The sequence below is a fragment of the Artibeus jamaicensis genome, unplaced genomic scaffold, assembly GCF_021234435.1.
Source record: "Artibeus jamaicensis isolate MK-2021 breed Jamaican fruit bat unplaced genomic scaffold, CSHL_Jam_final contig_851, whole genome shotgun sequence".
Taxonomy (NCBI): Eukaryota; Metazoa; Chordata; class Mammalia; order Chiroptera; family Phyllostomidae; genus Artibeus; species Artibeus jamaicensis.
This window is the reverse complement of record NW_026521986.1, coordinates 14,645,736-14,672,269: the sequence shown is the minus strand read 5'-3', so window position 1 is coordinate 14,672,269 and position 26,534 is coordinate 14,645,736. Positions and strand designations below refer to the sequence as shown.

General features: G+C 45.6%; 1 protein-coding gene across 5 annotated transcripts in view; it reads right to left on the bottom strand.

Moving 5' to 3' along the window:
* The window catches only part of TTLL5 (tubulin tyrosine ligase like 5), a 259,197-nt gene that overhangs the window by 4,599 nt on the left and 228,064 nt on the right, over window positions 1-26,534 (bottom strand). For 4 of the 5 annotated variants that reach the window (XM_037145212.2, XM_037145214.2, XM_037145215.2 and 1 more), the window contains one exon: window positions 6,742-6,884. The exons of the other annotated variant lie outside the window; for it this stretch is intronic. In XM_037145212.2, the coding sequence (XP_037001107.2) occupies window positions 6,742-6,884 (143 nt within the window). The remainder of the gene's footprint in view (window positions 1-6,741; window positions 6,885-26,534) is intronic. 5 annotated transcript variants of the gene reach the window in all.

Genomic DNA, 26,534 nt, shown 5'->3' with positions numbered 1-26,534 from the left:
CAGCAAGAGCTAAGGGGACAATCACCTATAAAGGAGTCCCCATCAGACTGTCAGCAGATTTCTCAAAAGAGACCTTACAGGCAAGAAGGGGCTGGAAAGAGGTATTCCAAGTCATGAAATCTAAAGACCTACAACCAAGATTGCTCTATCCAGCAAAACTTTCATTTAAAATGGAAGGACAGATAAAGTGCTTCTCAGATAAGATCAAATTCAAGGAGTTCATCATCACCAAGCCCTTATTATATGAAATGTTAAAGGGACTTATCTAAGGAAAAGAAGTTAAAGAAACATGAACAGTGAAAGGACAACAAACTCACAGTTATTAACAACCACACCTAAAACGAAAGCAAACTAAAAGGACAGCTAGATCAGGAGTGGAAACAGAAATGAAGATCTCAAGGAGGGTTAGCAACAGGGGAGTGGGAGGAAGAGAAGGGGGAGAAGGTACAGAAAATAAGTAGCATAGAAAATAGAAGTAGATAGAAGATAGATGGGGGGGGCAAGAATAGCATGGGAAATATAGAATCTAAAGGAATTGAGACACATGGTCATAAACTAAAGGGGGGGTAATGGTGGGGATGGGGGGTAGGGTGGAGGGGAATGAAGGGGGGAATAGAACAACTAACAGCATAATCAATAAAAAATTTTAAAAAATAAAAATAAAATAAAATTAAAAAAAAAAAAAAAAAGAAGTTGCATCAGTAAAGCAAACAAGGAAATGACAGGAATCAGAAGGGAAGATGCAAGCCTGCCATCGCTCTCAGGTAATATGTTGCATTTCTCTGATTGGAAACCCAAAAAGAATGTTCAAATAACTTAGTAGCTTCAGAAGAGAGTTTCCAAACTCAATTACATTTCTACACTGTGAGTATAAATTTTCCTTTAATATTGCTTTAGCTATATTCCTCAGGTTTTTGATAAATAGTATTTTCTAATTATGTTATGATTTTTTTGAAAAGATTTTATTTATTTTTAGAGAGGGGAAGGGACGGGGAAACTATGAGAGAAACATCACTGTGTGGTTGACTCTCACGTGCCCCCTACTGGGCACCTGGCTCATACCCTAGGCATATGACCTGACTGGGAATCGTACCAGCGACCCTTTGGTTCACAGGTCAGCGCTCAATCCACTGAGCCACACCAGCCAGGGCTACATTATGATTTTCTTAATGAGTTAAATCTTCAATTTTTAAACTCATGAGAATTTTCCAGTCTTCTTCTTGTTATTGGATGGTGATATGGGAATACGGTCTTTGCAATATGATTTAAGTCCCAGCATTATTTATTGAAAAGTCCACCTTCTCCCCTCTGACCACACGCCTCTCTGTCACACACAGTTTCCACACAGGAGACCAGTCTTGAGCTCCCTACTCTGTGCCAATGCCACAGTCTCTTAACTACATTTGCTGACTGAGTCCCACAGTGTTAACACACAGAATACGTGAGTAACAAGACGGGTTTATCCCACAGATTTAAGGGCTGGTTTACATTTAAAAATTGACCAACATAGTTTACTGCAAATACTCCATGGACATTTGCAAAGAATCTCTGTTATGCATTTATTTAGTGTGATGTTCACACACATCTATTAGATCTGCTACCTGTACAACTTGAGTTTCCAGGAATATAACCAATTTCAGACTGCTTGATTCATCAATTACTGACTTACAATAAAATATTCCAGCTTGACGGGAATTTGTCTATTTCTTTTTCAGTTAATTTTTTGCATATTTTCCATAAATACGCATTTCATTTAATTTTTAAAGTCAGCAGATATACTAGTTAAAATAAGCCAACGAGAAAAAGTCACCTCCTTTCCTGGTGAATCTTTAGAACTTTCAGTCGTGACCTAGTGACCCTCTGTATTTCTCTGCCCTCAAATCTCCTTTGTCTGATGAACACAGCTGCATCTCCCTGTCTCCCTGGCACATCTTCCCTAACCTTCTTCTTTCATGCCTTTTATACCCTTATGTCTTCGTTATCTCATTTAAATGGCCTAAAAAGGGATTTTTAAAATCTCGGTTGACAACATACCCATTTCTTAGACCATCTCCAGCTACCTCCACGGCCCCCACCCCGCCCCGCCTGACAGAGCAGCTGCAGAGACCCCGTTAAGTCCAAGATCAGCCCGTTGGCACCCTGCTCAGAGCCACAGAGGGCTCCCACTGCACGCAGAGGAGAAGTGCAAGTGCTGCCCCTGGTCCGCTGGGCCTTTCATGATCCGGCCCCTCATCACCGCTCGGTTCTCCTACTCCCCGCTCCTCCTCCCTGCACTACCAGCCTGCGTGCATTTCCCAAACACAGCAGCCACAGGCCCCCCTTCAAGGCATGCGCTCCTTGTACCCCGTTCCCTCTGCCGGGAATTCCCTTCCCCAGCCCTCTGCTGGCTTACTCCCTCACCTACGGTAGGTAGGTCTTGACCGAAACAGCCCTCTTCTCGCCTACGCCTATTTACAGTGCTGACTCTCCCCACCCCCAGTCTGTTAGCCTGGCTTTATTCTTTCTTCCCTAGAACACTTACTTCTATCTAATGAACTGTCTGTGTTACGTATTTGGTTTGTTGCCTGTCTCTCCTATGAGGGACTATGGGCTGTATTGTTCACTGATTAGTACTGAGTAGTGTCTAGCACTTACTAGATACTCAGTAAATATTCGTTAAATGATTCAGTCTTTGACTTCAATTGAGACATTTAGTCCACTCACATTTTTGTAATTACTAATATTTTTATTTATTTCTACTGTCTTAAGTTGTGCTATTTCACCTTTTTTGTTTTCCTATTTATGGGTTTATTTTTTTTCTCATTCCCTTTCTCTCTACTGCTTTGGAAGTTTAATATTTCTATTCTTTGAGTAGTTTTCTATTCATTTTTGCATTTGTATAGAATAACTATGTGAAGGTGAAATTAATCAATGTCTTTAACCCCCTCACTGTATAAGATCAAGTTACTCTGCTCTAAAAGTTAGGCTGCTGTAACTGATCATGCCTTCCCCCTTGAGTGACATGACATTGGTGTTGAATATTTTTGTATTCCCTCCTTCTCCCCCTTTTCTAGCAGCCTAAAAACCTTATTGTCAATGAATTGGTTATTTTTACATTTGCCCATATTTTCACACATTCTTTGCTTGTAATTCCTCCTTGTGTCTCAGACCTTTTTCAGGTATCACCTTCCTGTGTTGGAAATACGTTCTTCAGAACCTTTCCTTTTGCGAAGGTTAACTCGTGACCAATTATTTGAGGGTTTTATGTCTTGGAAAATGTCTTTATTTCATCCTCATCCTTGGAAGATATTTTTGCTTAAAATACATTTCCGGTTTGGTAGCTATTTTCTCTCACAAGGCAACGTCACACTGGATTCTGGTCTCCCCTGTTGCCATTGGGAAGCGTGTGGGGGCACACACGGTGTCCTTCCGCGAGCCTCCTGTCGCTCCGACTGCCTTTACCACCCTCGCTGTCCGCGCTGTGACTTTCAGCGTGGCAGGTCTAGGTGTGGATTTCTTCTGATCTGCTGCAACTTGTGTAGATTTCACTAGTTCTGAAAATGTTTTTTAGCCATTATCTCTCAATTAGTGTCCCTGTCCTGTTTATTTCATTATTATTGTTTTTAATTTCCAGAACTCCGGACATCGATTAGGCCGTCTTACTTGTGTCCTTCCCATCACCTTTCTTTCTGTGCCACATTCTAGGTTAACGCTTTAAACTCGTCTTCAAGTTCATTTAGTCTCTCTCCAGCTGGGTCTAATCTCCAGTTAAGCTCACCCATCAAATTTTAAACTGTAATCACTATGATTTCTTCCATTCTAAAAATGCTATTTGGTTCTTTTTCAGATCTGTTTGGTCATAATTTTAATCTCTTGGTTTTACTCATATTTTCCCTCCCTCCTTTAATTTCTGCGTTAGAACACTTACTTTTTACCGTGTATCTGCTAACTTCAATATCTTAGTTTTTGCAGGTCTGACACTGTTCTCTGTTGTTTTGCTGGCTTTTGTTTGCGGTGCTTCGTTACTGTTTTGGATTGTAAACTGTGACTTCACAGCTCTCAGAACTGTCCGTGGGGGTTGTTGGAGATCTGAGACAGAGCGGGGCTCCTCCAGGAGAAACCAAGCTTTTGGTTCCCTGAAGTGCCTGGGGCCACTGCTAGTCGGGGGCCTCCTTACACTAAATTCTCACCCTGAAGCTTTTCAGGGCACCCAGGGAATGTGACTGCATGCCCAAGCTCCCACGGGGGCTGCTCACAGTCACCAGTGACCAGGACAGAGTCCCCAACACCACCTCACTCAGCGCCAAGGTCCAAGACAGGCCCTTTCCCTTGGGGCCTGAGGTGGCAGTGGCAAGCGGGGAGCGGAGGGGTTATCTCTGGTTGACCTCCACATGGAGAACACAGACCATTTATATACGCAGGGTCTCCCGCTGCTTGTTGCCCCTTCCATGCTGCTGTAATCTGCTCCAGAGCAGGGTGGCTTCAGTCCCGCCCTGCCTGATGACTCCCTGCTGGGACTGTAATGTGACGGCACTCGCCCGCCCCCCACCGCTTTGGGGGCCATAATCACAGCCTGGCCTTTTTCTGTTTGTTTGTTTTTTTGTAGGACTTTGGAAAACCAGCCATTGAACTTAACCCACCATCTTCTTGTTTGCGTTGGTGTCCTGGCCTGGGAATTTTTTCTTTTTGTTTGGTCACATGTCTATGGGTCATACTCTTTATTTGTACACTACTTGGTATTTATCAAATAAATGAATTACGTCATATGAGATTAGTTCTAAAGTCACCGAGCAACACGAACACAAGCTACCATGAGAAGTACTCCGAAGGCACCTGTGGAACACATTACACTAGCTTGGCAGCTATCAGAGGGTCCAACACACCTGAGTTTCCCTCCAGCTTGCCGTTCTCCTTTAGCACCTGGTTAAAGCAACTGGCTTGTGTTACTTTAATGCAGCGAACAAAATATTTTTAAACACCGTGTTTGACATTCGCCAAGGTAAAGTCCAGTACAAGAGGCACCTAGGAGTGGAGAACCGAGAGGCCAGCAGGCTCCCGTTCCAGGCTCACTCTGAGGCTCAAGACTCCTGAGGAGTGGACTGGTGGACAGACCCCCCTACACTATCCGACACTCCACACTCGCCGTTTCCTTCACTTTTGGGGGTGGGGATGGGGACGCTCTGTCTTCCAGGAATCTCTCATTTCCCCTAGCACACTCTTTTAAGTGCAGAGACCACATCTTACAAATCTTCACATGACCTGAGCTCCCAGCATTCTGCCAGGTAAATATTTACACGGGAGCTGCTGGGTAAACATTCGATGGACTGATGTGGAAAGTGATCATTAGCAGGGTTCCCTATGGAAACGAAGACTTCCAGCTAACATGCAAACCACACGTCTGCAGTCAGAGAAAGGCCTGCTGCGACAAGCGGGCGCCCGCACCACAGACCGGGGCTCCCATCCGCTCTCTGACGGAGTCTGATGCAGCACTTCAATGACGTCATCTGAGCTGTGGCTTTTCCAGCCAAGAAAGACAGAATTCATCATGACTGCCAGGCTGGTAAAGGAGTCCCGGACCTCAAACAATATGTACTTGTAAATGGAGTGTTTTTTTCTCCCTCCAAGGTCTGAGGTGAATAAGAAAAATAAAATAAAAAACTTAATTTAAGAAATTACCTAAGTGCAAAGACTTTATAAATTGTCCTGAGGTCTTTCCGGCTGATCAGAGTGGCCCTGGCAGTACCTTCTCGCAGCATCTTGGTTTGGGAAGGAGACTGAATGAATGTATTTATATCCTGAGTGACACCAGGAGAAGAGGACAGCTGGGGAGTGAGGGCCAACCTGCCGGCCCCTCACCTTCCCGGGCACGGCTCCAGGAATGCACAACACAGGCACAGAGCATCAGATCCATTTCGTGAAACCCTGCCCGGGTGACACCGAGGCGCCGGGCACAGCTGCAAGGGGCATGCTCGGGGCCAAGGCAGCGCTCAGTCATCTGAAGCGCAGCCGCGGAGAAGGGAGCTGGCTGACCACAGCAGCGCCTCCCAGGAACTGGGCCTCCTCCTTTCCGACGCACATCAGAAGCACCGGCTCCCCTCTCACACGAGAAAACCAACACGGGCTCAAGTGTCCGTCTATGGGGAGATTTACTTTTTACTTGCAAAAATGAGTGTTGAACAGTTTCAATAAAACACTATTTTAAGGAATTCTACTGTAAAAAACTAAAACCTTACATACAGTAAGCCTAATTCTTCTAAGAAAAATGTACATAACTCACTTCTGAAAGTATTTTTTACTCTTATAAACCTGTAAAAACCATTTCCCCTTACTCTGGTTCCTTTTCTTATTACAACAACCCAGTAAGACGGGCTGATCAAATTCCATCATGGAATAAAAAGATACAAATCTATTTGAAGGACTTTCAAGTGTTGCTCAGTGAAAAGTGGTTCTTTTTGTAACTACGTTTATATAGTTAGTATCCCAAGGGCAGACCCCTGGGATAAGTTCTTTTTTTTATATAAGGATACCTAATAACTTCCCTTTTATGAAAATTTAAAAATTGTAAGGTTGATCTAAGTCAGATTTCTTGGGCTCTAACTCTAAGATCCAGCCACGTTTATCTAGAAGCACAATCTACTTAGGCATACACATTTACACATCTTTATATATAACATGTTTATGCATAGCATGTATTGTAGAAAATATGGATTTATAAATTACTAAATCATTAAAAAGATTACTTATTTTTAGAAAACTCTTTACCTCCTGAAGGGGATTTAAATTCTTTACAGGGAGCTCCAGGAAGGAAGAGTGGCAGAGAAGCCCAAGGGCGTGGGCCTCAGCTCCGTCTCCGCTCTTTCCGGGCCCCCGAGCTTTGGGGTGTGATGGCGATGACCGTCCTCTGACTGTGGGACAGATACACACTCACTGTAGGAAGGTCTTCAGTGGGGTTTGAGAATAGATTTTTTATTTAGCTTTGAGTTCAAAAGAACTGATATATAAAGATTTTGTCTGTTTTAGAAAAATCATTTCCAACCTAATAAAAATTTAGACCCATTCCTCCTGGACTAGATGCAAGAGCAATGCAAAGGGGTGCTGGGTAGCAGTGCTCCTGGCCTGAAGTTGGGGAGGACAGCAGAATTCCAGCTACCTGAAGAAGACAAATGAAGGCTAGACCACCATTTTCAAAAATTTTTTTTTTACTGCAACATACAGTAAAAAAAATACATCTATGAACACACACATAAATATCTTTATGACTTAAAGTCTCATAAAAAATTCTGACTTTTATTGAAGATGGACCCTGGTATTTTCTTTTTCACTCTGTTCCACTGTGGGGGGCCGGCAGCGGGGGCCAGGGGAGAGCAGCGATGGTCATGACCAACATGCTAGTAAATGTGGGACAACTGGTTCTCCACGGTAAGACAGACAAACAAGAAAGAGCCTGAGTGTTGTTGGCTGACTTCCACCACAGCCGAGTTCTCATAAACAGCATGAAGTTACTGAGGTCAGCCAGAGTTGGCAAGAAACCCGCACCAGCGGCCCTCAGGGGCCTGGTTGTGACCCACTAACTGAGCCGATGACCCAGTGTTAGGTCGCGACTCCCAGTTTAAAAATTACTGCTGTACAGTCTAGACAACCAGCTCCTCGGCAGTCCACAGGAAGGGAGCATGGCCAGTAGATGCCGGTCCCGGGCGGCACTCAGTGAGGGCTCATGTGCCAGGGGCGCCAAGAGCTGCCTGGGCCCCCGGGCGTGGCACTTCACACTGACTTGAACATGGGCACAGGCTCTGAACTGCCACTCCGACTTCAGCTTCCCTCAAACGGATCAATCTTGGGGAAGCGAGAGGTACCCAGCAGTACCCTCAGGAAATTCACAGCCTCTCTGAGCTTTGGTTTCCTCCTCGTAGCGCGGGAATAACAACAGGTGTACTTCACTGGGCCCTTGTATGATGGTCCATATGAAGGCATTTTGAAAATTATAACGGACGCTGCAGGGGAGTACTAATTCGTATGGAAATGATTCAATTCAACACAACTATACTCACAGACAATTAAAAAATATCCTTTGTCTTAGCATCTGCGTTCATCTGCCACCCTTGCCCTTTTGACCTCTCCTCTGGGGTCTCGGGGTTCTGGAAGGCTCGGGTCCCTCCCTGGGCTGCTCCATTGGCTCCCTCCCCTCCTGGGCATCCGCTGCTCTTCCTCACATTCTTTCCCTCAGAGGTTTTACCCACTCACAGCTTTAGCAGGCAGCTCTCTGAGAACGGCTGCTGAGCTCTGCAGCTGGCTCTAACTTCTCCCTGGCTTCTGAGAAGACTGTTCTGAGTTCAATGTCCAGCCATCATGTCAACTTGACTTTTAAAATACTAACAGTAGCATCTGTCTCACTCATTCCCAATACTCTAATTCTGTCGATGGCACTCATATTATCTCAGTACCCAAGGTTTAATCTAAAAGACTTACAACCATCCCACGCATTTGGATGGCTACTGTCAAAAATTAAAAATTGAAAAAAAAAAAAGAAACAAAAGAACAAGTATTGGTGAGGATGGAGAACTGGAATCTTGTGCATTGTTGGGAAGAACGTAAAGTGGTACAGCCACTATGGACAACAGTATGATGGTTCTTCAAAAAGTTAAACTTGAAGTTACTGCACAGTTCAGCATTTGTGCTTCTTGGTATACACCCCAAGGGACGGAAAGCAGACCTAAACAGGTATCTGTACAGCTGTGTTCACAGCAGCATGATTCACAACAGTCAGAGGTGGAAGCAACTCAAGTGTCCATCGACAGGCGACTGAAGAACAAAACGTGGTCTGCAGGCACAGTGGGGCACTACTCTGTCCACAGGAAGGAAACTCTGCCTCGTGGGTGAACCCTGAAGACAACGAGGTGAAATAAGCCAGCTACCGAGAGACAACGCTGTGTGGCTCCACCTGTATGCGGCATCCAGAGCAGTCAGCTTCACAGAGACACAACAGCAGGGACACGGTGCCTGCCAGGATGTGGAGCAGTGAGCACGGAGAGTCAGTGTTTAATGGGTATCGAGTTCCATGTTTGCAGGATTAAAAAGGTTCTAGAGTTGGTTGGTAGCAATGGCTGCAAAATAATGTGAATGTCCTTAATCCACTGACCTGTACACTTAAAAATGGTTGAAATGGTAAATCTGTTATGTGTATTTCGTCACACTTCAAAAAGATACTCAGTACTAGCAGATCCTGATCTACCATTACTCTCCGCTCCAGGCACTCTCTGAAGTGTTTGCTGTGTGCATTATCTTATTTAATCCTGCATTTGCACAGAGGCTAAGAAGCTAAGGGTGGGAAAGGGGGAGGTCTCGTGTTTTTGCCTGCCTAAGCATCCCCTCCTGTCTGTTTGTACTTTTGGCTCCTTTTACCTCCTTTGGAAGACTGCTCCCCAGACTGCTTTATTCCAACCTGGTGATTGCAGCTGGACTACAAATGTTAGTCCCGTCCTCTCCCAATCACAAAAGTTGGCTGGTGATCCAGGCCTGGCCCCAGTCCCCATCCCCTCGGTCACAGCAACTGCCTTAAGAGGGGGTCATGCCAGCCGAGCCAAGCCCTTCACAGCCCTTCCCTGGGATCTCTACACACTCATGTAGGAGGGGAAATGCACTCTTTGCTCTGTGGTTGTCAAACGGGAAGAACGAGGCTGGGGCTGCTCACACCACACCGCTCTGTCTGACCGTGCTATCGGGAAGGAAGAGGGGGGTTAAGGAAGCTGTGAAGAGAAATGAAAAGAAAGGTGGAGACAAAGAACATGCAGCAGTGAGGCTGGAGGGAAAGAAAGATTGACCAGACTTAGCTCTTCTCTTTCCTGTTGTCTCTCGTCCTGGGAGCCAACACGTGCACCTTTTTCCTAGATGCCTGAGTTGGGATTTTTACTAAAACTAAATGGATTCTGGATGCCACCAACAGGCCATGAGACATCAATTGTTAGAAGGAAGGTGACAGCTGAAGTTCTGAAAATGAATAAAACAGTAAGGCCACAGAAAAAAAAACGGAGGAGAAAAACCCAAGGGCAGAACCGACCCACTGCACCCTCCAAAGGCAGGCCACCCTGGTCTTTGCTGAAGTTCAGCGCTAGTCAGGCACGCCTTAGACAATCTCGGAACTCTGTCCTCTGTTTCCTAAAAGTACCACGGGGAGGAATATATAGGTCGCAGCTAAGAAATGAGACAGTAAGAAACATCCCTCGTGTGATTATTAGTATTAAGTGAAAAAAAGTCCAGTGGGGACACAGCCAGGGTTCGAGGGAGAGCTGCTCTTACCAGCATGACTTTCGAACCACGGAGCCAGGAGGAGGAAGAGCGGGCAACTCAAATCCAGGTCCAGGGAAGAGAGCACGAGTTCAAAGGCTTCCTATAGGAACTTTAAATGTAGTTTCTCCAAGTCTTGTTCTTTAAAAACTGTTTCTATTTCTATTTTTAAAAAGCAATCCATGCACAAATTAAAAAACAGTCAAACTGTACAAAAGGGTGTGGAGTCAAAAGCGTGTTTTTTCTCCCAGACTCCTGATGGGGCTGTGTGTGTGTCCTTCACAATGGGTCTCTGCACTGACAAACATATTCTTTCTCCCCTTTTTGTACAGATGGGAGCAGAAGCTACCATGGGAGTATTTAAAGGGGGGTATCTTTCATCTAACAACAGCTCTCAGAAACTGTTCCAAATCAACATAAACATCTACACATCAGAAGAACTCTTTACGTAACTGATAGACATCTTTTTCTTAACAGAGAGTGAGAGGGGAAGGGAGGAAGAGAGGGAGAGAGACATTGATGTGAGAGAGAAGCATTGATTAGTTGCCTCTCATAGGTGCCTGCCTGGGGACCAAACCCGCAACCCAGGCCTGTGCCCTGACTGGGAATCGAACTGGCCACCTTTTGCTTTGCAGGATGACGCCCAACCAACTAAGCCACGCTGGTCATGGTCCATGATACCTTTTCGGCATGGGTCATCTTGTGAGATCCCCCACTATCTCACTCTCTTCCACAGCTTTTTGTAAAGAAAACTGAAATGGACCCAGAACCAGCCTGCCATCTTGTTTTCGTGCAACCAGGGGATGACAGGAAACAGCTTCTTCCTCTCGTACAACAAAGGGCCACCCGACGGGGAGTTCCAATGAAGCAGGAGCCAAATTACGGAGGGCAATATTTGGAGATACTATTACAAGTGATAACTCTTCCAGTGCTCCGGAAGGTCAAGGAAGAGTTTCATTTCCTCTCAGCACCATTTAAGAGACCAGAAAGAAGGCTGCTGGTGAAAAGAAGCTGGACCGTGGTTGGGAGTAATGACAGCTCTGCCACAGGGGCTCTGAAAGTGAGACCCGAGACAATCAAGTAGACAATGTTACTAATTTTAGGGGCTGAGGCCGTTGGAAACTCAGTGGACTTACTGAGGAATCAGATGTCAGCTTGCTATCATCACAAAGCAGATGTCCTCTGGACCCTTTGAACTAGAGCTCGGGTTCAACTACGGCCTTTCCTTCCCTTGTCGAGTTCTTCCTTAGTTCTCAAAAGGCTCCCGACTATGTCTGTTAACTTTCGACTTGTCTGCCACACTAACCCATACAGCCCACTAATAGCTTCCGTTACTCTTCACTGCATCTTCTGAAGTGCACCATCCTTCCGGGCACTACGGCTCACGGCACGCTCACCTCTAAGCTATGGCCCTCTGTCCCTCTTTCTGTCTGTTCACAATAAAGAAAGATTGGAGCAGTTTCTCAACCTCTTATGGCCTATGCTCCATCAGCTTTTACTTTCCATAGCTCACTTTTATGAAAGCTGAAAGTTTCTTCTTACTTTCCATACATAAAATTATGTTACAGTTTCACTGTGCTTTTTTCTCTTTTTTATTCCCTTCCTCTCGCTCACCCCACCCCCGCGGCATGCACATCTGGTTGAGAATCACTACATTAGACATGGATGGCCAGGCATCACTGTGCTGTTTCTCCAGTCCATAAAATGCTCTTTTTCACACCCAGAAAACCTCGTCCTAAATGTCAAAATTTTATATCCGCCTGATCATAATGATCTCAGCTTCACAGAATGGTACTAAGGTCTTAGATTATATTGGTCAGAATGCCTGTGTATTTGAAGAGGTTGAATCTACTTCACTATGTCAAAACTGCCAATGTGTGTATCACTTAACTCTTTTTTTTACTTTATTAAAAACAAAACTAAACTAGTGTGGAAGGCAGCCTTTAAGATGGCCTTTGGTGACTCCCGCCCCCTGATATCCATGCCCTTATGCAACTTCCTCCTCTCGAGTACGGGCTGAACTTGCTGACTCACTTCTAATGAAGAGAATGCAGCACGAGTTATGGGACGCCACTTTCCAGATCAAGTTATAAAAGGACTGCGGCCCCTGCCCCAGCGTGCTCCCACTCTCCCCTGGACTGCGTGCCCGGGGGAGGCAGCCGCCCGAGGGAGGCAGCGTAGTCGTGCGCCAGGACTGTCACAACGAAGTGCCTCGGGCTGGGCAGCTTAAGATGGAAACGTATTTCCTCAGAGTTCAAGAGACCAGACGTGCAGGATGGAGGTGCGGCAGGGCTGCTTCCTTCTGAGGTCTCTCTCACTGGCTTGCCACGGCCACCCCTCCTCGTGGCCTCACCACGGGTCTCCCTCTGTGTAAGTGCACCCTGGTGTCGCTTTGTGCGTCCAAGTTTCCTCTTCTCATAAGAACACACTAAAGAGGGCCCATCCTAACAGCTTCCTTTTGACTAAATCACCTCTTTAAAGGCCCTATCTCCGAATACAGTCATATTCTGAGGTTAAGACTTCAACGAATAAAAGGGGAGGGGGGCACATTTCAGTCCATACAGCAGCCCTTCGGAGGGGCCAAGTGGAACAAGGCTCGTCAACGTCACGTGAGTGAGCTTGGAGGCGGATCCTCCCGTTGCGCCTTCACGTGAGATCACGCTATCAGCGGACGGCCTGACTACAACCTCACGAGAGACCTTGAGCCAGCTGAGCGCAAACACCTCCCCCACGGAGGCTGTGATAATAAATGCTTGTTGTTTTCAGTCATTGTGACTATTTGAACTTCGTTAATTGGGGTTAAGGTCAAATTTTTCTTTGTTCCAAACCTTACTGCAAATGAATGAATCAGTGTACTTTTCTGCCAAAAAGAAAAAAAATAAGAAGTCTTTGATGACTGATGATTAAGCGGGTTCAGGGAGTCGTCACCCGATGATAAAAGACCATCAACAACATTTTCAGTTGCAACATCTCAACTGGATTTCACAGCAACCACATGAAGAAGACACAGCAGCTCTTCTGATTCAGTTGCCAAGCCAAGCACCCGACACAGAGCAGGCGTTCAAAAAACATTTCTAAATGAATGTATTTCCATTTCATAGATGACAAAACTGCGCCTAGAGAAGCTAATAAACTTGTTCAAGATCACTCAGTTCCTAAGTGGTAGGTATGACACAGAGGATCCAATTCCAGGATTTTTTTTTTCTACTGTACTATGTTATCTTATATATTTGCTATTTGCATTTTCTTCCTTAAAGTTATGAGTAATAATATACTTAAATAATAATGAGATTTTCAGTTAACTGACACTTTATTTTACTTTTCCCCCCTATGGAGGCTGTGTTGGGATGAATGGAAAATGGAGATAAGTGAACAACTACATTCGGAGAACAGTCAGTAAAGTATGAGCACATACACCCTAGTTTGCTACTGACTCAATTTCATATAGGAGAGTCGCACTTAAATCTTACCTTCCTAACAGCCAGTGAGCAGTGGATTTAACACCTTTACCTTACTAAAGATGTGCACTCTATGGCTTGCTTGTCCCCCCTCCCCACCATGTAGGTTTCTGGGCGAATGAAGACACACAGCCCCTGAACACCTGGAAAAGTTGGCTGCAAAAATGGCATGGATCTTCTGTGTGCTCAAGAAGTCTAAGGCCCAGAAAGTACAGAAACAGTTAAGAAAATGCCCATAATTTATAGTGCATGACACTGCACAGCTGACTCTAACATTATCTAGAGACTTACTTGGTTTATGTTAAATCTTATAAAAACAGCAATATATGTTCATCTTTTATCTCCGAATCCCTACTCCAAGCCCAGCTCTCGCTCGGAAAAGCATTGGTGACACAGAGGTGAATGACGTAATTCCTAATCCCTCTGGGAGTTCATAATCTATAAATCAATAAGTAAAATAAAATAATATATTCTAGCAAATAACATATTTAGCAAATTTTAGCCAAATAATATATTTAGTGAACAGGAAGGCGAAGGGGCCGCAGAAGGTGATGATAAGAGATGGAAGCGATGACGAGATCCGGATGGAAGAAGCCTAGGCACGAGTTAGCCAAGGTGAGATGGGGTTCCTGCGAAGAGGAAGCGGACACGTCCCGTGCGACAGCACAGGAATTTCAGGTAGTGTGGCACGCGGCTCAGAACGACTGGGACTTAAAGGGATGTGTTGGGGGGTGGGGTGGAAAGCATGGGGAGAGAAGAAAGCAGACCATGAAGGGCTCTGGTTACCCGGTTCAGGAGTCTGCGCCTTAAAGGGAGCTTTCAACAACTTTCTAGTGGGAAGCATCATAATTATAATTGTTTTTCAAAGATCACTTTAAGATCAGCATGGAGGAAAAAAGCTGTTGAAACTGGAGGCAGAGATCACATGGAAGACACTTAATAATTCTAACAAAAAGTGATATGTGTCTGAATTAAGGCAGTGAGAATGAATGAGACTGACATGAGATCTAAGAGGTATTAAGAGGGAAAAGCCAACTGGGTATGTGGGGTGAGAGGACCAGCTAGAACGACTCTGAGGTTTCTGGCTTCACCTTGGGTGAAGGTGAATAGATAGGGACAGACCCCACGAGGAGTGTGTCCGAGAGGATGAGCTAAGCTTTGGACGTGCCGGGTTTGAGAGGGCCATGGGACGTTCAGGAGGGAGGGCTGGGAAGTCTGGGACACACAGCTCCAGAGAGGTCTGGGCTGGAGAAGGGCTGCCGTGTCCATGTGTCACCTAGCACATGGCAGCCCCAGAATCGCAGGGTGCACAGCCAGCCTGCGGGGCCATCTGCCACAGCCCTGACCGCAGGTGCAGGTCTGGAATTGTGGAATGTGGAGGGCAGCCAGGGAAGATGGCCAAAGACCAAATTCTAAAGAATGCAAATTCACAAGTCAGCAAAGGAAAACAGCAATTATAAAAGAGACCGGGAAGGACCCACTAGGAGGGGAGCGGGGGGAAGCCAACATTGCCCCAAATATTAAAGACTGACGCTTCATGAAGGTGACAGTTCCCTAAGCCGAGTGATTAATTAAACCAGCCTTATTTATTCCTTACAAGATTGATTATTAGCCATAGTTTTTAAAATGTTAGGATTGTCTGGCCAAGGTTACCTCAGAACTTAATCTTACCCTCAATATTCACACCAGGTGAATTGCTACTTCCTCCAGTACTGAAAGTGCCACCTTTGCCCGGTCCTCCTTTCACATTTTTACCTCCCGCACCTCCTCCTCGACCCCGATCCAGTCTTACGTTTCATTCCCAGTGCGGCCCTGCATTCCTCGTTCTCTGCAACTTCTTGGGAGACATGTAATTAGTGATACACACTAACATTTCTCAAAGTATGGATTTGCAATCATTCTTTTCCTCACTCTAGAATCTGAACTTCTTCCTTGTATGTCTGTTTCTTCTCTGAATTAAGGTTAGGGATCTTGTGATTTATTTGGTTCAATCCTTGCACGCACCTGACGGCATGCTGAACCTAGTGATCCGTTCACAAAAGGTTCCCGCCACGTGCCCGAGGCCCTGAGAGAGCGATGAACAGATCTGAAAGGTGGAAGCGGAGGACAGAAGTTCCAGCACGTTTTTTTCAACACTCTCGTTACAAGCCTGCGTTGGTCTGAATAGTTGCTCTGGCTCTTACTTACATTTAGTTTTTAAAACTAGATGTGACTTTGCCACATATAAAATTCTTTCTTTTTCCCTGTGAGTGTGTCGCTGTACACTGAGGTTGGCGGCATGGCATGGGACAGGTGCAGGTTTGTGGCGTCTGGCAGTTGAGCTTCACATCTTACAGGTATTAATCGGCATTGCCAGAAAAACAGTTCCAGGTAAGATGAATCTGAGAGACGCTGGGTCAAAACAAGTTTCTCTGCTGAAAGACTCCTCCGGAGCCTTTACTACACTAATAGACGACTCTTTCGGAAATTGCATAGAGAAAATAACATTTCTCAAACTTATCTGACTGTGACGACTGGTATCTTACAGAACACACAATGGGAAACATTACCCTCATTTCACAGATGAGGGCCCTGGGCCCACAGAGGTTTGGTGAGCTGACCACGATCGCACAGATATTAGAGAAGCCGAGATGGGAGCCAGGCCCTGCCACTTTTAAACTGGGCCCTCTTTTCGTCACGCTGCTGTGCTGGTGCGCCACAGACTTTTCATCTAAGCCTCTCCAGAAGGGCAGAGCACGAACGCGACACTGCTGACCCGGAGATCCCGACTTCCAAGACGTAGAGAGTCTCTTCTTCTGTAGCAATGACAGGATGATCTTTCTGGGAGCCTGTCAGCTGCTCAGTAGCCATGAAATCCGTGGTGGGGACGAGGAGGGGGCCCTGAAGGGGAAGCTCCCCTGGGGTGCTCTAGGATGCTTAAAAGAAAAATGGATTGATGCCGAGGATCATTCCTGGAACAAATGTGAAACCAAATACTTCGCATCACAATCCTGCCCCCACCCTTTCTGAAAGGGAAATGAAATGGCAGGATTAACCTGCTCTTCATCGGGTCAGGCTTTGTTTCTTTCCAAACCCCCATGACCGGGGCAGACTCCATTTCCTGCCACTCCCCTTCCTGCGGCCAGGAGGGGAGAGCCCCGGAGGGGCCCGGAGGCTTCCCTTAGGCTCTGCAAGCCCCGGGAGCAGGCAGTGCCGGCCTGGCCTGCAGGACAGTGAGGCCTCTTAAAGCCTAACCTGCGCTTTCACCTCCCAATGCCCAGCGGGGTTCCTCCCTCCGCATGCCCTTAGGAACTTCTTTTGTAAATGCAATGAACCTCTGAGGACACTGAGAACTCATCCATCTGCGGAGAGGCAGAAATTAGACTTCGTTTAATTCTAAGCTCTCTGGAAAGACTACTTAAAGACTTTGAAATGCCTCACTTTTTTTTAGTGGGGGCATGAAATCCCGGATTTGTGAAAGAGATGGATGAATGTTTAAATAAACTGTAGCATCTTGACCAGGTAATGACAGAGCAAAGCAGAAACAGTGTATAATATATATAATCATCACAAAGCCAGCTGTTTCATGCCTTAAAGAGATTTAATAACTCAGGTGTCGGTGCATGAACTCCTTCTTTCGTGGGAGCCAAAAAGGACTAGAGGTTTCTCACTGTCTGCACTTTAGCAATGAAATACCGCTTTCCTTCAGGCCCTGGGCAGCTCAGCTGGGGTCTGGAGGCGGGGCCGTCAGCAGCAGTTATAGTGCCTTCTTTTAAGGCCAGGCTCCACGGGAAAGTGTAATTAGCCAAAAGCAGATCTCTGCCGCTCCTGGTAACGAATAAGAGCATCCTGGCAAGCCAGGGACTGGGTCACTTGAGGTGTCTCTAAGAGTCACCTTTCAAAGTCCAAACCACTTGTTCCATCGTATCACAAGTGGGCAGCAGGACAGTGCAAAGGGAGGGGTGCCTGCGGAGGGCAGAATGACAGGGATTAACAATGGGAGAGGAGCAATTGGTGGCGCAGCCAGCCCCTCTCGCAGCTGCTCTGTCTTGGATTTGGAGCCCGAGGTGAAGCTTAAGGCTCTGAAACTATAGTCAGGGTCCTCCTTGTTCTCTGCTGACTGCAGCAACTGAAATACCCTGGAGCCCGACATCTTTCCCAACGGGGAGAAAAGCAAGCGAGGCCAGGCCTGGGGACAGCTGCTTCCCCCAGGCACACGGCCTTACTCGGACGTGTAAAAACTAGAGGCAAAGTTGGGCCCCCGCAACTCTCCACCTAAGCCCTACAGCCCACCTAGCACAAAGGAGGCAGTCAGATATTGGCTGAATTAATGTACAGGAGGCCCTAAATGAGTATTTATTAAAGAGTTTGGCTTTCTAAGAAGTAAATATAATTTGACTGCTTACACTGAGGCTTTTTGTTTTAGTTTTTATTTTTTTTAGATACCAACTAATGACTTCTCTGAGGTTTGAGACATATATCACATACTAATATAGTTCACCTATGTTAAGTGTACAGCTCAGTGGTGTATTCAGAGTTGTGTTACCACCCCCACAATCTAGTTCTAGAACATTTTCATTACCCTCACCCCCCAAACACCTATGCCTATTAGCAGTCACTCCCCATTACGCCTCCTCCTTGGAGGCACCAAGACTGATCTGCGTTTTGTGCCTGTGGATTTGCCCATTCTAGACATTCGATAAGTAGAGCCATGTGACATGTGGCCTTCTGTGATCAGCTTCAGTCAGCATCACGTTTTCAAGCTCCGTCCATGTTGTAGCAGGCTCAATACTTCACTACGTTTTGTGGCTGAATAATATTCCATTGTATGGGTGCGTCACATTTTGTTTATCATCTATGATAGATATTTAGGTTATCGTCACAGTTTGGCTACTGAGTAATGCTGCTATAGACATTCAGGCATGGCTTTCACATAGACATGTTCTGATTTTTCCTGACCGTATACTTAGGAGTATAATTGCTGGGTCGTGTGGTAACTCCATGTTTAACTGTCTAAAACCTGCCAAATCTCTTTCCAAACTGGTTGCACCACTTTACAGCCCCACCAGCCAGGCACTGGAGTCCCAGTTCCTCCAGATCCTCACCAACATTTGTTACTGCCTGTCTTTCGATCACAGCTACTTGGTGGGTGTTCTGTGGCACCTCACCCTGTGTTTTTGCATTTCCCTAATGTCCAATAATACATCTTTGAGGTGCCCATTGGCCATTTGTACATCTTCTTTGGAGAAATAGGTACTCAAACTCTTTGCTCATTTTAAAATTGAGGTTTCTGTCTTCTTATTTTATTTTTCCTTTCAATATACTGTTCTTTTTTTTTTTCAATAAACTGTTCTTTTTAACCGTTGAGCTGTAAGAGATCTGTGTGCATTCTGGGTACACGTGCCTTGCCAGATATTTTTATGTTTTGTAACTATTTTCTTCCATTCCATAGACTGCCTTTTCACTTCCTTGATGATCCCGTTGGAGTACATAATTTTAAAATTTTAATGAAGTCCACCCTATTTAATTTCTGTTGTTGCTTGTGCATTTTGGTGTCATATGTAACACATGACGATGCACTCTTATGTTTCGCTTTAGGAACTTTATAGTTTAGGCCCTGCAATGAGACATTCTGTCAGTTATGGGTCATGTCTGTGCACAGCGTGAGGCAGGGGTGTCCAGCGTCATTCTTCTGCACGTGGGGAACCGACTGATCAGCACTGCCAGTCTCTTCAAGCGCAAGTGGAAAAGACTGTTCTTTCCTCATGAGTAGTCTTGGCATCTTTGCTGAAGAGCAACTGGCCACACATGTACGGATTGATCTCTGGACTCCCAATTCAATTCATTGTTAGCTTTAAATGCTGTTTAAAATTCTCGGACTCACTACTACCAGGCTCCAATTTTATTCTTTTTGGAAAATCTCAGCAAAGACCTGAGTACAAGGGAGCTTTTCTTTAACTGAAACAGGGGTCACTAATAGCCTCTCTCATTTTTTAAAGCAGCTGTACTGTGAGCAAAATCTTAGCAAGACACATATGTGGGCAGAATTGGTATTGTAATGAAATTAAACTTAGAATACAGTGCATCCGGGTAATCTGAATATACATAATCATACTGCTATAGGATAATCAAGAGCAAACAGTAATAACTCATGTAAATGAATGTGGCATATCATATATTTATATTATACTTAGAGCAAATTTATCATTTTAACTAATAAACACATTTAGAGGGTTCTTTTTTTCTTTGTGGCTCATTTTTTCTATCTTCCTCACTGGCAAGGACCTTTCTTCCTGGAAAATGGGGACTCTCATGTTTCTGAACCCCCGTCCAGCAGGCCACCCACCCCCATGTGGTAAGTGCCAGGTCTGGCAAACGAGGGGCGAGGGATGGATTTCTATCAGCAGCAGTCAAGAAGCGGGTGGAGAAGGGCTGCAGAAAGCCGTGGCGGGGGGTAATTCTGGAAAGAAAACATGTTGTAACAGAAACCAACAGACGCTTCTCAACACCCATGTCCCCCTTCTTTCTCGAAGAAGGGGCGTGGAGGGGCAATGTGCCCAGCCAAAGGGCCACCTCTCCAGACTCGTTTGTTGCGAGAGTGGGCCCGGGATCCAGGGGAGGTCAATAATGAATTAGTTAGAACTGCCAGGCTTCCAAAAAAGCTTTTCTCAGAAGTGGACAGATTTAGCAGACATCTGTCTCTGCCCTTCCTCCCCGACCCCCTTCTTCCCTGGAACAAGGACACAATGGCAGTAGGAGCTGGAGGCACCTCATGACCAAGAAGTTGAAAGCCAATGCTTTAGGGTCAGCAGAGCAGAAGAGAAGAGCCTGGCTCCTCAGTTATACCCCTGAAGAGCTGCGCTAGCCCTGGACTTCCTGCCTCCAAACCTCTTGATGTGTAAGAAAAATAAATCCTTTACTCCTGTAAGCCACTGATTTTTTGAGTTTCTGTTACCTGCAGAGAACGTTCTCCTAACCAACCCAGGGGTGAGTCCCAAGCCCTCTCACCTCCCATCTTCAGCTCCACCCTCCCAGGCAGAGGGCTTCGCCCCCACAGAAATCCCCATCTCGGTTCCTGCTGCAGTTCTGAGGTGAGGGAAACACGATCACTGCCCATCCAGACCCTTCCCTCGATGGGAACAGAGGCACAAGGCCAACCTTGATCGCTCTCCTCCCCCTTCTAGGGTCTGACTCCATCGGAAAGAGGGCGAATTAAATGGCTGGACTAAAGGCAACGGAGCCTCTCCTGCAAGTGCCCCCCACGTTCAGGAAACCCCTGTGGAGTGATTAAACCACCAGCTACTTCCAGTGGGGGTGGTGCAGGCAGGATAGCCTGGTCCCCAGCCACGTCGCTCCATTAAGAAAGGAAGCAGGGAAACACAATCACCTTGAGTGGACAGGGGTTTTGATTTGAGGAGACAGGCCAGCAGGTTCTGGAATAAAGCCGCCCGGACTTGAACGTCAGCTCCACTACTGCTGTGTGGCCTGGACAAGTTACTTAACTTCTCTCAGCCTTAGTTTCCTCACATGCTAAACAGAGACCACAGAGCTGCTTACTTTTGCAGGGTTAAAGAAGATAAAACGTGACAAAAATACAATGCTTAGCACAGGGTCTGGTATACAGCAAATGCCCAGTGAAATAATGACTACTGTTGTTATTCCACAGTGGCTCAGAGCACTGGCTTTGAAGTCAAATCTGAGTTCGAACCTGGCTTCACCACCTGTGAGTTATGTGAACTTAGGCTGCTTCCGAGATTCTGCACCTTCATTTCTCTTCCCTAAATGAGGGACATAACTCACTCAGTCACAAATTCCTACAGCAGGCCTGTTCTACACCAGCTTTTATGCTCAACACTGGGCATATGAAGGTGAATAACACAGACACAGTCTCTGTCCTCCTGTAACTTCAAAGTCTTGTGAGGGAGACAGACACTAATGGACAATCACAAGGAACTGTAACAACTACTACAGAGAAGAGGTGTACAGGTGTCAGTGAAAGGTGAACAAACCCTGATCAGAGAGGCCAGAGAAAGGAAATGCACAGGGAGGCAGAGGAAGAGCACTCCAGAGGGAACAGCACCTGCAAAGGCCCTGGGGACAGATGGATTGTGGGGAGTTCAGAGAAGGCTGGGCTGGTTGGTGTGCAGAGAGCATGGGGGAGGGTGGTGGGAGGGTAAGGATGTAGGGCACACAGGCAATGAAGACCTTCTGTCTAGCTTTACCTTCACCTTAAGAGCAATGGTAAGCTGTCATGAGGGCTGTAAGTGGTTATGTGTATGCGCATGTCAGATGTAGTCAGCCTGCATTTTGAAAAGCTCACTCTGCAATCATGTAGAGAAGGGAAAAAAGAAAGACCAGAGGTGGTAAGGGCCGATGCACAAAGAAGCTAGTATGGCCTTGGCTGGTGTGGCTCAGTGATTGACTGCCAGCCTGCAAACCAAAGGGTTGCCGGTCTGATTCCCAGGCAGGGGCTTGCCTGGGTTTGGGGCCAGGTCCTCAGTGGGGGTGCGTGCGAGGCACTGGTGTTTCTCTTGCTCTGTCTTCTTTCCTTCCCCCCTCTCTAAAAATAAATAAATAAATAAAATCTAAAAAAAAAAAAAAAAAGCTAGTATAGCAAATCCAAGTGAGACTGTTTGGTGACTTGAGCTTGTTAGAAAATATAACCTATGGTTCAAACTACAGAGTTAAATCAATAATTATGAATTCTGGGGCAAAGCTGGGGATCTTTCCACAAAAGGCACAAATGCAGCACACCCAATGTCCTGTCAGCACACCCGATGCTCTGTGTGCCATTTCAGGGGACTCACAGATCCACCGGAGCTATAACCAAGGGCCCCAGCTTAGGTGGACGAACTCCCTGAATCAGGGAAGAAGGTTTGATAAACACTGAATGTATCATGACCCCTCTTGTGTGACCAACACTACTCTCCTGAAGGTTACACTCTGCTTGTCAGACCCTGTCCCTGTTCTCTTATCTCCCTGTCCCTACACCAAATGTCGAGAGCAGACAACGACAAGAGATGAGTCAGATTTCCTAGTCCCAGGAATAGGAGGTGCCTGATGACCAACAAAACAAGAAAATGGTCTTTGTCTCTTTCATCCGAGAGATTTTTATTAAAAACTTCATCTCTTTTCTTTTTTTTTTAGCGAGAGGAGGAGGGAGGGAGAAAGTGAGAGAAACATCAATAGGTTGCCTCTGGCATGCCCCCAACTGGGGACCTGGTTATGTGCCCTGCCCCGGAATTGAACTGGTGACCTACCAGCTTGCAGGCCAGCAATCAGTCCACTGAACCACACCAGCCAGGGCTCCATGTCTTCTCTCTTATTCAAATGATTAATCGGTTCAAGAAGGAAGCAGATAAAAACAGTGAGTTATGCTCTTTTCAACCTACTTTCTAGAATTCTTATAAAAGTTAGGTATTTAATAGTGAGTGTTACCACATGACACTGAATTTGAAACGAGAGTAAGATGGGAAGATACAAGGTAAGGTTAGAGAACTTTAGTTTTGTTTCTGAGAATACTAGGTTAAGCATTTTATGTAAAGCCAGGATAAAAGATCCTGGGTTCTGGTTTTAATCCAGAAAAAATTTATGCACATTATGTAGTTATGTCTTTTCTTTAGGGCTGATATTACAAGGTAATGATGCATGCTGGGTGTTGCCAGGGAGTCAAGAAACATACAGAATGTAATCCTGCCTTCAAGGGATCTACGGCCTTATTGAAGAGACAGTTCACCCAAGAAGTAAGTAGTGGTAAAATACAACACATGATAACCTTTGAGATATAAATTGTAATGCTCTAGGGATTAAAAATAGCAAGATAAACATAATTATAAAAATAAGGATAACTGCAGGAGACAAAACTTAGAGAATAAGAAGGATTTGCATATGTGGATAGGTGTTGGCAAGAGAATATAATTTACCATTCATCCGTTCCATCAGAACATTTTTTTTTTCATTATTCTTTACTGTCTTTTTTTTCCCCCATCAGAATTTCTTAAGTCCGTACTACGCTGGGCACTGTGCTAGGCCCAGGGGTTTCAGAGGCACATCAGTCTTCCAGGCAACTACAGCCGAGAGAGGGCACAGCCAAGTACTCTCTGGAGCAGGGCTGTCAAACTCACTTTCACCAGGGGTCACACAGTGCTGCTGCTGGGTAGAAACAAGGTGCCAAGCTGGATAAAACAAGGTGGAGGGCCAAAGTCAGCCCAAGGGCATGGTGTTTGCCACCTGTGCTCTAATGACACTACAGGGTCGTAAATACCAGAGTAGATAAGTCAATCACAGAGTTCCACTGCAGCACAGTCAAAAAAAGCATCTAAATTCACTTGGGGGTAGGAACCAGGCAAGGCTGGAAAGGAGAAAAGGAGGACAAATGGCATTAGCTGTCTGGGGAAGGAAGGGAGCAAGGGGAGGCAGATGGTGTCTGGGCAGAGAAAATGATATGTAAGTAAAGGAACAGAGAACAAACATGCCATCTGACGGGGAGGGAGTAGGACTTGGCTTCCACAGTTTTCACAAGAAACTACCTCTGCTGCCTGCTTTCCAAAGTGTATAGATGTACCTTCAACCAGTAACATAAAAGACTAGGCATCTGGGTCCTCATCTGGGAGCACAGCTGGTTCTGGTCAGTCAATTGGCAGAAGTTATATTTAGGATTGTCTAAGACGCATACAATTCACCTACTCCTCTATCGGGGGTGTCCAACTCTCGGCCCGCAAGCTGCATGCGGCCCAGGATGGCCAAAAATGTGGCCCAACCCAAAATTATAAATTTTCTTAAAACCTTTTTTTGTGCTTATCAGTTTTTGTTAGTGTTTGTGTATTTTTAAAAATATTTTAAAAATATTTTATTTATTTATTTTTAGAGAGAGGGGAAGGGAGGGAGGAAGAGAGAGAAACATCAGTGTGTGGTTGCCTCTCATGTGGCCCCCACTGGGGACCAGGCCTGCAATCCAGGCATGTGCCCTGACTGGAAATTGAACTGGCAACCCTTTGGTTTGCAGCCTGGGCTCAATCCACTGAGCCGCACCAGCCAGGGCAGTGTTTGTGTATTAAATGTGTGGCCCAAGACAGCTCTTCTTCCAGTGTGGCCCAGAGACGCCAAAAGGTCAGACAGCCCTGTGGTCGGGGTCTTGCCCTCGGGTTACACAGGCCCCCGGGACTCGGACTCCGTTTGCTCTGTCCCTTACAGAGCTGTCCTCATGGACCTGCACTGTAACGCTGTTCTGCCTTTGTGTAGGTCACGCCGAGAAGTGGCCCTGTGACACCCACCACTGTGTTAGCTTATGGGCACCATTACTTCGTTCAGTGTCCTCCACATAAAATAAAGCATGTAAAATACTCATAGAGGAAGAGCTGGGAACTTAATTTTCTTCTAGATTATTTCTTTTTTGAAAATAGGAACTATATACTCTGACTTATCATGCTTTCCTTTTGTCCTATTAGGACACTTACAACCAAATTTAAACTCAATTATAGTAATTTTATTGGATCTCTATTTGAAAAATTTGAAATATCTTGGTTTTGGCCTTGATTTCCTCTTTATATTTTATTATTCTATTGCACATGGCTTTATAGTTTAAGATTTATGCGCAATCCCACCTGAAGAACACTGCCAGTGATGCATGAGTCGGTAATCTAGAACCACACAGTCACGCCCCACTAGTAGCAAGCTGGCATGTCCAGAAGAAGGGAGCCTTCCTTTAGCTTTGCACACCAGGGGCACTTCGTTAGATGCATGACTGCAAAGTATTCTGATTCTGTCTTTTCAGAGCTGAATGCAAAAAGCGGAGACAGGAACAGTCCCACAGAGAGAGGTCGAGTTATGAGTATGCAGAGTTGTCAACCCGGAGAACAACGGAAGCTCAGGAGACCACCTAGCCATGGGGAGGGAATGATAGACCCGCTGGGCAGCCCCACAGCTGCCAATGATCCCAAGCAAGGCGGTGGGTTTCCCTGAGGTCTGCTGCTTGAGACTGTTCTTCCCCGAGTTTATGTACGATGACTTTGTTAACCGAGCTAATATGAGGGCATCTCTCCCGATAACAAAGGCTATTCGGGGCAACTCAAATTCTCTGCGTAAAAAGAGAAGGGTAAGTATACGTAACACATGCATAATGGTGATTTATATTTGAGAATAGTAGGAAGGATGAATAAATATAAAACAGAAGGCCTGAGAGGATTCATATTTCTAAAATAGTTGTGGTTTAAAAGATTTCATGTTCCCATATCTGATTAAAAACTATGAACAATTCATTACCTAATAAATTTTACAGCTCAGCCATAAGAAGGTAAAAAGCTTTCGCTAAATTCCAAAATATCTTCATTTGGGCTTGTCACATGTCTTAATTTCTGGGAACACAGTAGAAGTGAAGGAAAGGGAGAAAATCTCTCAGTCACCTTTCTGTCCAACAGATATAAAAGCGAGTGCTTCCTCTAAGAACAACAGACCAACAAATATCACCAGCATAGCAGCTTCTAACTAGCTCTTTTTCTTCACCTCATCATCTTACAACCAGGTTGGCTTTCCAATCCCATCTCCATTTTAGACTGGGGATACCTGCTATGTGTTATTGATGTAGCCAAAGGGACACCCCACATATCCAAGCTGCTCCTCTCTGATACCAGGTAGCTAGTTAGCCTGGATTTAGGTTTCAAGAGAAGAGGAACCCCTGATGCCTATGGCAGCCCTGAATGGAAATACGTGTGTGTCTGAAAGACGAGGACAAAGAAGTGTAGCACGCTGCTGCTCTACACTGACCAGTGATGCTCTTCACTCTGGGAACTTAAGAGAACCTGAGCCTTTTTCTGTCTGACATTGTCCGTAATTAGAAAG